Genomic DNA, 10,971 nt, shown 5'->3' on the forward strand with positions numbered 1-10,971 from the left:
GACAAAGGAAAAAAAACACCCTCTTTTCCAATTTATTAACCCCCAAAACACCCCTGCAGGTCCGACGTAATCCACACTAAGTCCCATGACGATCCGGGCTCTGCTACATCCTCAAGTTACAGTATGGGACACACTGACTGAGCCGTAGCTGTGAGCGGTGACATCACTGAATTCCCCTGAGGTCACAGGTAGAGGTTCTCACGGGCCTCAATACTGAAGGGCATCCCCAACCTGAGAATACCAGCCCCCAGCTATCCGCTTCATCTTAAGGCTGCTTTACACGCAGCAACATCGCTAGCGATGTCACTGGTGAAAGCACCCGCCCCCGTGTGTGCGGCCAGTGGGGAACATACACATACTGGGGCCAGTGGGGAGCATACGCATACTGCGGTCAGTGGGAGGCATACACATGCTGGGGCTGCTGGGGGTATACACATTACTGGGGCCACTGGGGGGGCATAAATATTACTGGGGCTGCTAGGGGGCATAGACATTACTGGGGGCTAGTAGGGAGCATACACATTACTAGGGCCAGTGGGGTAGCATGCACATACTGGGGATGCTTGGAGCACATACATCACTGGGAGGTGCTGGGGCATATACATACAGTAGTAGGGACGATGAGGGGCATACATATTACTGCGGCCAGTGTGGGGCATATGTAGCACCCAGGGATATGGGGTACTCAGTTCCGGGCAGTGTACGTCTTGGGAATTTCACGATGGTGGCCATTACCTGATTCCGTGCCCTGGGTTCTTTTTGTAATGGGGATATTTACAGGGGATTGGTGAATAAAGTTTATTCGTGACGCCACTTGCGATGTTGCAGTTATATGTAGGGAGCCGCCGCTGCAAAATGTCTCTACTGGGGCTGATGGTATTAGCAGCTAGTATGGTAGTCCCTCCGCAAGTAGGCTGCACCAGCGAGTGTATGCTGCGGTGGGCGTCGGAAGAAGAAGTCCAGACAGGTATTCAGTGCAACTGGTTTACTCACTTTAGATGTTAACTGGTTGCCTGAGGCCGTCTGGTTTGACCTTCTGGTCCCCATCGTTCCAGTGCCAGTCTGGTTCTCTGGTACCTTATTCCCTTGCACCCATCTCTGGTAAGTGGGTCCCCATGGTATGGAACACTGGGGGTCCCCGGTCTGTGGTTTGTCCACTTCTGTCCGCCTGACGGTAGTGTAAATCCTGTGGGTTTGGAGTCTCTGGTCCTGTCTCCGGTTCTCCCTTTGCTACTGAGTCTTCAGATTCTTTTGGATCAGCAAGGTCCTTGATGGTCCCCTTTGCTGTGCAGGTGTTAACAGGTCTGCTTGAAGCTCTTTCCTGTCCTAGGGTCCTGTACCCCGTCGGTGTGTAGTTTCGGGAGTACTCCACTGTACTCCACCGACAACCACCTCTCCTGGGTACCAGGTCACCATCAACCCGAGCCAGGATGTCACTTCACTTCTACATTTACACCTTTACAGTCACTACTCAACTCTCCATTGTCCCTGCAGTTCTCCTTCAGACTACTGACTTAGACTGAGACTGACTACTGACTTCTTGTCTCCCCGACTACTCTCCACAGTCTCCCCCTCCCACCTGGTCAACTAGTACACTGGAGTGGCTCCACCTCTAGGCAGCCATCCTTGCTCCCACCCTATCTAGGTACCATTTTATGGGGGATTGTTGGGGAAAGCTGGGATTACCTGTGTTTTTGGTGTTACCGGCACTGGGGTTCTGGGTCCCTAAGGGGGTAGCCCTGCATCCTGGTGGGGATGCAGAACCTTGTAGCACCCTGATGGGTTCAGGGGCGCTACATATACACATACTGGGGACGCTGCGGGGCATAAACATAATGGGAGATGCTAGGACACATACACATACTGGGGTATCCTGGGGGACATACACTTACTTTTTTCTGGGGGCTTACCTAACCTGATTTCTCTCATAGTCCTTCCAGGCGTTTTGAGTATATTTTCTTCTTTGATCCTCCACTTCAGTCTCTTACCTCTTTTCTTCCCTCTTTTCCTTTCTTTGGTCGGTCTTCCATTCATAATTTACCACTTTCACATGAGCACTAATCTAGTGATTTCCCATAGTATACAGAGCATATCTATACCACTATGGAGTATATGTTCTAAATGTATTGTATTATATTAATAGAGGGTGATTGTATCCCCTAAACACAATATTGTACTGTAATATGATATAGCATGTCTCTACTCCACCAAGAAGTCATTCGTGTGTTAACATTGTAACATGGTGTTGGAAATTGTTCTTCATGCTGTCGATTATGTACATATGTGATTGATTTATGTTTTTTGTTCATGTTCAGATAAAGTCCAGTCTGACGAAGGCCTAAAGCCAAAACGTCGACTCAATTGAACGAACTAGCTATTCATTATTTGCAGCACATAAAAATAAAAAATTTTTTGCATTATGAACAGTTGCATGATTTTCTTCATTTGGGAGCAATAGTGTGCCGGGATACTCCTTTAACTTGATAACCTTTTTTTTCCCTGAGCACCTATATATCGGTTACGCAGAGCTTCTCTCCAATTGCTGCAGGAATTAAACTGGTGTTTACCCAATAAGGTAAATCCTTTAGTTGAAAAGCTGGAAATCCTAGACACAAGTCCACCAAGAAGTAAAGCCATCAAGTGCAGTGAAAGGTGAACATATAAAACCCAAAACAGAATGTGATAGTGTTAATATTGGCCATAAATTTACTTTGATGCAATCTAGTCATGCATCCCTCTTAAACTGTCTGCAGTCCAAATTATGAGTCACTCGTGGTAGCATGCATACCACTCTCTTTCACCCACACCAGAGACGTGCTCAGATATGAATAGAAAGTAAGACTGATTTATTCCGGAAGTTGTACAAATATTTAACCGGACTTATTGGCTAGGTGCCAAGAATACGTAACACGTCTCCTATTGGATAAAGTAGAACAGCTTATTCTGTGATATACAATTTACTGTAATGTGCTTGGTTCCTCATTTATATTAAGCAATGTCAGCATGATTCACTTGTCACAAGACTCTGTCTGTCTGAGTCTTATGCCAAGAGATATATGTGTGGTACAGTTCAAACACCATCTTAAATCCTGTTCTTTATGGATATCTCCATATAATTCTTATATACTCATAATCTTGTCCATAACAATAGGGCAGACCGAAAGGGGAAAATGAGAAACACCTGGCAAGGAGACAGAGGAACTGAACATGCAGCATCAGGTCACAGGATCGAATACCCAAACTGAGCCATTACAACAGGAGCGCCAAAAGACCTTTTCCTTCCTGAGTTAAGGCCACTTTACACGCTGCGATATCGTTACCAATATCGCTAGCGAGCGTTCCCGCCCCCGTCGGTTGTGCGTCTAAGGGGGAGGTTTGTTCGGCGTCACAGTGACGTCATTAAGCGGCCGCCCAATAGAAGCAGAGGGGCGGAGATGAGCAGGAAGAAGATCCCGCCCACCTCCTTCCTTCCTCATTGCGTGTGGCCGCAGGTACGATCTGGTTCCTTGTTCCTGCGGTGTCACACATAGCGATATGTGTTGCCGCAGGAACGACAAACAACAACGTACCTGCAGCAGCAATGATATTTGGGAATAGAGCACCGTGTCAACGAGCAACAATATGGTCAGTATTTTTGATCATTAACGGTCGCTCCTGCGTTTCACATGCAACGACGTCGCTAACGAGGCCGGATGGCGTCACGAATTCCGTGACCCCAACGACATCTCATTAGCGATGTTGTTGCGTGTAAAGCGACCTTTAAGGCCACGTCACACTAAGCAACATCGCTAGCAACATCGCTGCTGAGGAACGACTTTTGTGACGTAGCAGCGATGTTGCTAGTGATGTCGCTGTGTGTGACATCCAGCAACAACCTGGTCCCTGCTGTGAGGTCGCTGGTTGTTGCTAAATGTCCTGGACCATTTTTTAGTTGTTGCTCTCCCGCTGTGAAGCACATATCGCTGTGTGTGACAGCGAGAGAGCAACAACTGAATGTGCAGTGAGCAGGGAGCCGGCTTCTGCGGATGCTGGTAACCACGGTAAACATCGGGTAACCAAAAAGCCCTGTCCTTGGTTACGTGCTATTTACCTTAGTTACCAGCGTCCGACACTCTCACACTGCCAGTGCCGGCTCCCTGGTGACGTAACAGCGACGTCGTTGTCGCTGTCGTTTAGTGTGAACCCAGCTTTAGTGTGACATCTCACCAGCGACCTTTTAGCAACTTACCATTGATCCCTATCAGGTTGTATCGTTGTTGGGATCGCTGGTAAGTTGTTTAGTGTGGCAGGGCCTTAAGTCTGATGAATTAACAAGTACACATGGATATAAAGATAAAATATACTTTTGCAATATTTGGATCAAAAGTGTTTATTTATACTCAAACTTAGATCATAATACACTTCTATAGTGCTCTATGTTTTTAGTTCAATCTGGTGTTTAGGTTCTAATATAAAATGCAGCCATTGTCTCTATTCAAAATGAATCAGTTCTCAATGTGTATTTTTTTTATAAAAATGGAAATGAATCTTCTAAAAACAGGGAATGAATCTTCTAAAAACAAAGCAAAGTAAAAATATTTTCAGTTGAAAGGTTTAGTAATGTTCACCTCACTTTCTAAAAAAAATGATCATCTCCACCTTTGGTCAAAAAAATTCACAAATTGATGTTGTTGTAATTTTTTTTATTTTAGCTTTTAACATCAACCATAAATTGCTAATATTGCAGAGGATAGCTACAGCAAGCCAATTATTTTCCCTGCCAAAGTGACTACATAGGAAATGTAAGATTACTTGGCGGCCATTCAGATGCAAACCCATCTAAATTATACATGGATTGCTTAGGTTTGCCAGACTATTAGTCATGTTTTAAGAGTTGTTATCGGTTTCAACTGAATCTTTACAGCGTGTGCACCACACACTGTCAAAATTCTCCAGTATTACTGCCAAGACCGAGTGGTCATGTGACCGCAAGTATGTGATTTGCATACTACAAGCCACTTTGCAACTAGACGTGTTCCACCTTGTTCAATACAATTGAATTAAGTGAGTCCAAGCTGGTCTAGTCGGAATGTAGCCAGAAGTATGGAAATCGTGGTTACATGATTGCCCACTCTCAAAAGCAAAACTGGTGAATCCTGACAACTGTCACGGTAATCTCTCTATTGTAGAGATTAGTAACAGGTTTTGGGTTAGAGTCTCATTTTACCTTGTGAGGCTCTGCTGATTAAATGTATTCCCTTTCCTTTAGGGAAGAGAGGGTTAATGTTCGTTTGCTTTACAGCAGCTTCTGACTTCTGGTCAGGTATTTCTGATTTGGACCAATTCCGGGCCCTATATATACCCTCTGCTTCTAGCAGAGGGCACCGGTTATTTTCATTCATCTGGAAGCTTGGCCAGGAGTTGTAAGGAGCTGGACAAGCCCTCTTTGCTACTTGCTGTGTTGGCTGCAGCATTAGTGCTGACTGCAGCAGTCCATGATGTGCTTATTGTATGGTGTGGAAGTTTCCTAGTTGTCTGTTTACTTCTTTCCTTTTATGTTGTTTTGCACTGTGCATGTTTAGTCGCTCCTTTGTGTGTGATTGCTCAGTATACGAGTTTTCGTTTTATCCCCTGTTTGTGTTAGTTGTGGGGTTTGTGTTTACGGTCCCGACTCACCCCTCGGGTGTAGGTGGGTGAAGGGAGTTACATCAGGGCTTGGACAGGAGTTAGGGTCACGCTGGCGACTCAGACCTCTCTACCATCAGTGTAACTCTGATTTGAGGGTCATCGCAAGGTTGGTCCGCAGTTTGAATGTCAGCTTAGGTATCCCGGTCCTGTCATCCGTTCCCCATGACAACATCATTCGATGCTCAAAACCAAAGAAATAAGTCGAAACACATGTTGGTAAAAGTACAATGTTTAGGTGCACATTCATACGGGTCATTTAACAAACAAAATCTAGAATAGAAAAAAAACAAATTAGAAAATACCCAGCAGTAAGTAAATAAATAAATAAATAAATAGTAATAGTACATGTCAGTAACATAGGGTATTTAGTTGACACTATTTTGATCAAAAGAGCATAAAAGCTATCCCATCGCGACAAGGTGGATGAATGCAGACTTTTAGCAGAAGACTGAACAACCCCTTTAAGTATAACATAGGCTTTATTAAAACACAATAATCATAGATTCTACCAATATATAATTTATTTATATCTTTTTTTCCAGCATGCAGTTTGAAGGTGAGACAAAAGCATGAAGATTATATTTTACTACACGTCACTCAGGCTCTTCACGGTTGCAAAAGGGAAGAGGCGAGTTTTTGCACTTAAAGGTCATCAACACCAAGACAACCATATGCAGGAGGCAAATTATCTATCAGTGTGTGTGTTTGCATATATACTGTATTTGTGGTTCCAGCCACTGAAAAAAAAATATTATTTTTCTACACCATCCATCCATATGATAATGTCTAAAACTCAATAAGTATTTGTCTAGTTTTTTTGTTTAGAATTTTGTCATATCCAAATTATTGGTCAAAGAATTTACAATTAAATTATATAAACATGCCTCCTTATTTATTTAATGGGAAATATGACACTTACCAAGGCCCTGGTCAAAAATGCTAAATGTTTCCTGGATGCTAAAATATTTATATGTGCTAATCTTATCAGCTCGCTGTAAACTAAAATTCCCTATATTCACATCCTATGATGTTTGCTGCATTCTAAAACTAGAAGAAAGCTTTCAAGGGCAGCCAAATAACTGTCAAAGTATTGTGTCCCTTAAATAATAATCTGCCAAATTCATTCTGCACCCGAGAGACTAACTTTATAGCTTCTGAAGACAGCGATAAAGTTTAACACCGTTTTACTAAAATTTCCAATGCATCCTCGAGGTGCAATCTGTGCTGTGGTATGTGAAGGATCCCACTGGAGTCATAGTTTTATTTAGAAATATATATATATATTTATATATATACACACACACATATATATATATATATATATATATCTATTCCACTTTAAGTCAAATTAAATTGGAAATTACAAAAGTGCAATGTCCTCTGTATCCATATATTTCTTTTGATATCTTTGCTGTATTTATACTGTTGGTTTGTAGATTTTCTTAACTTTGTACTTGAGATGATTAAATGTTTATTCTATAAAGTGCCAGTGATCTGTACATTATTTTTACTGCTCTGAAAAATGTGTTTCTTTCTTCAACATGGATACATAGATTGAAAATAGTTTGAAAAAGTGCAATTTATATAGACTTTATGGACGACAGTGTTCCAGTAGGACAACGACCTGAAGCACATGTAGAGATTGGCGAATAAATGGTTAACAAAAATGAAGCAGAGGTACTAGATTGGCCTCCACAGTCCCCAGACCTCAACCCAATCGAACACTTGTGTGTAGAGGTGAAGAGAACGCTGTATACATACCCAAGTGAGTCGTCCAGTATGCACCAACATTGCAGACATGTAAAAGAGACATGGAATCAGATTTTGGTCAAGACATGCTTGAATCTGAATAGTGTTCCAGCAGGACAACGACTCAAAGCATACATTGAGGAATAAATAGTTCAATGACAATGAAGTAGAGGTGCTGGATTGGCCCTAACAGTCACCAGACCTCAAATCAATCAAACACTTGTGGGTAGAGTTGAAGAAAAAGGTCTACACATACCCAAGTGAATCGAACAGTATGTACCAACATTGGGAACGTGTAGAAGAGACCTGGGATCAGATTTTGGTGGAGACATGCTTGAATCTGATTGAAATCATGCCCAGAAGGGTTAAGGCAGTTTTGAAAGCCAAAGGTGGATTTATAAAATACTAACAAAATACTAAAAATTTAAATTTAGATTTTTAGACGCAAAACAGTAACATGACAAGAATCAGTATAACTAATTATATGCTAAATAGTTGCAAGTCAATTTTATGTCTGAGATAGCCAAGAAGATGGTCTATAAAATTATGGTTTTCTGACATTCAAAGGTGTAGTGGATGGTAAGATGTGGAGCCTGAAAGTCAAAAGTTCAAAACATTAGTATCCTTTTGCTTGTCAGTGTAATTTCCTCCCTTTCACCCCCATTTCAATGATTTTATTGAAAAAAGGTTTCTAATATTTACGTCTCAATACGATCTCCTGCGGCTCCACTTCTTCTGGCCACGGTGTACATGCTGCATCGGCGCAATGACATAATCCCATCGACTGAGGTATGAGACAGAAGGTTGCGGGAACTCCCCTGGAGCTGCACTGCCATTCTGTATTGCCAGCAGTGCAGCTTCAAGAAGCTTCCTGCCTGGAGAAATGCAATGCTGATGGGGGCGGACAAAACATTATAATGAGGACAATCTGGCTGTAGTCCCTCCAGGACAACTCTAGCCCCAGGCTGTAGCAAATAGCTCTCAATATAATCCATTTATAGATAAATTATATCCCACAGTGAAAAGACAAGAACCAACTCGTAAAACAAAGGAAACATATTGCTTGGTCAACATAGAATACAAATCTACCATATGAGGCTATGTTAAAACTAGCCTTCAGGCTTAGTTTGGGCCTATGTTTCCAGGAGACCATAACAAGACAGCCTAAGAAATCCTTACTAGTAAAAAAAGAACAAATTAAAGGGTTTGTCCATGTTATCTTTATTTTAGCAAATGTTATGTGTACATGATTTTGTGGCACTTAGCAATACATAATTACTGGTTCTCCTCCTGTACTCGTTAGCGCAGCCTTTGTTAAAGGCTGCAGAGCTCTCTTGTAAACAAAATGGCTGCTGATTGAGGAGCATGTGACCAGGTAAAACCATAAGCCTCCTCCAATTATAACAGCTTTCTCATGTAAAGTGTTTTTTAATTGGACAAAGCTGTTAGATAGTTCTTGTAACATGCACCTTTGCCCGCAGCCATTTGTGTAGACAGGTGAGCTGTGAAATGTGTGACTAAGATAGGGTTAACAATTGAGGAGAACCTGCAGTATTTTTTTTCGTATTAGTAACTGCCACAAAATAATGTAACCAGTGGCATACTGCTAATAGCAGCAGATCAAGCACAAGTGGCCATTATGGGGCCCATGAGGTGGGGGAGACTGGTGCCAGCATTAGCATTTGGGCACTCCTTGCCCAGCATCACACTTTCCACTGATCGGAATTATGGATTCCAATATAGTTGAAAACATTGATAGAACAGAGAGCCGTCAGCTACCTCCTCCATCATTCTCCCTGTGTGTTTGACATCTCAGCGAGCACAATGATGTCACTGCATTGCGCTGGCTGCACAAAGCTGAACAGAGCTTCAGGTAGAGCAGAGTATATATTCATATATTCTTAATAAATGAGTACACTATGGGCCATTATACTATTTGGACCGCTATGTGGAGGAGGCATTATATTGTTTGGAGGGTTGGTAAGGTCCATTATACTCTTTGGAAGGCTATGTAGTGGCCATTATAATATTTGGAGGGATATGTGGGGGCCATTAAAATATTTGGAGGGCTATGTGGGGAAAATTATATGGTTAAAGGGCTATAGTAGGGCCGTTATTCAATGTGGGGGCCATTGCACTGTTTACAGGGCTTTTGGGAAGGCCATTATACTGTTTGGATTATTATAAGGGGGTCAATATAAGATTTGGAGGGTTATGTGAGTGCCATTATAATATTTGAAGGGCTATTTGGGGGCCATTATACAATGTAGAGACCATTATACTGTTTACAAAGTTGTGTTCTGTAGGGGTCATCATATGGTGCATGTGGAGGAATATAATGTGCTGGAATCATACTGTGGGGGCTACATTTGTTAGCTTCATCCTTTATGAGGGCCATAAAAGGAGTATCTTAATGCGTGGGAACACGAAGGGACTTTAATAGAACGAAAATGACTTTGTAAGGGTTGCAATGTTGTGAGATATGCTCTTTTGTGACCCCTCTACATATTATCATTTTTTTGTGGGAGACCAATTAAGACTTCTTCTATTGGTCCCCTTGATTTCTATGTATGACACTGCATACAACCCAACACATCCGGACAAAGATTTTAATAAGTCTTGTTGTGTGGACTCTGCCTTATACTCCCATTCATTGATATTATCCTTATCTTAAAATTCAAAGCCAGTATTAGATTTATTTTTAGCTACATAGAAGGGACTTTCCTAGGATAAGGTTTGCAAGCATATTCAGCCAAGTCATAAAAAATAAAAGAGCAGGTGACACAGAAAGAAAGTCTGCTGTAAAGAAGAAGGCATTGCCCCCTGAGTTATTCAAGAGGGGAAAATAAAATAAATTGGTATACCCTAAGATCTGTGTATCTGCACATGTATAGGAGGTTCCAGGATTGTACAAGATCAAAATTCTACATAAGAATCATGTTGTCTCAAATCAACCACACGCAAACATACAAGATGACAGGTGGGAGACAAGGCGCTCTATTACGCCACTATAGAAAACCATTTACTGAATTTCATACTTTTCAAACAGTGTCTCGAAACTTTTTAAAAAATCTGCTTAAGACAGAATAACTTTATATGAATGTCTAAGGAAAGAGCGTGAGATGTTCTTGTAAGTTTTCCCACTTGTTATGAACATGGACAGATGGTCAGGTTAAAGTGCTGGCCTCAGCTCGTACTTAGATTAGCAACCTGCCACTCGGTTCAAGACAGCTGCATTTTGCAAGGCTGCAGTGTTTCTGTATTCGGATATGTAACTCTAGATGGGGACTTCTAAATATACGTTTTTTCATTTCTCACTCGTAAAAGTGTTTTCATTTAAAAATACACAGTTAATGATGATAACACTTACAAAAACACAGGCTGTATGGACAAACTGAACTGTGATGATGTTACCTTCGCATATGACATAAAATCTGGAGGAGGAATTTAAAGATGTATAGAAAGGGGAGCTTTGTTAGATTCTTCCCTAGTATTCTGTTCAATGCATTCAAGACTATTCACTACAGCATCTCCTACTCCAGCTCAATTCATCAA

At 41.8% G+C, this 10,971-nt stretch overlaps 1 protein-coding gene across 1 annotated transcript in view; it reads left to right on the forward strand.

Annotated features, from left to right (window-relative positions):
- Positions 1–7,121, forward strand: part of TMEM233 (transmembrane protein 233) — a 186,394-nt gene extending 179,273 nt beyond the window's left edge. Inside the window, exon 3 of the mRNA XM_075341744.1 lies at positions 6,210–7,121. Coding sequence (XP_075197859.1) covers positions 6,210–6,221 — 12 coding nt within the window. The 3' untranslated portion in view covers positions 6,222–7,121. The remainder of the gene's footprint in view (positions 1–6,209) is intronic.
- The last annotated feature ends 3,850 nt before the right edge of the window (positions 7,122–10,971 follow it).

Source organism: Anomaloglossus baeobatrachus, chromosome 1 (genome assembly GCF_048569485.1).
Source record: "Anomaloglossus baeobatrachus isolate aAnoBae1 chromosome 1, aAnoBae1.hap1, whole genome shotgun sequence".
Taxonomy (NCBI): domain Eukaryota; kingdom Metazoa; phylum Chordata; class Amphibia; order Anura; family Aromobatidae; genus Anomaloglossus; species Anomaloglossus baeobatrachus.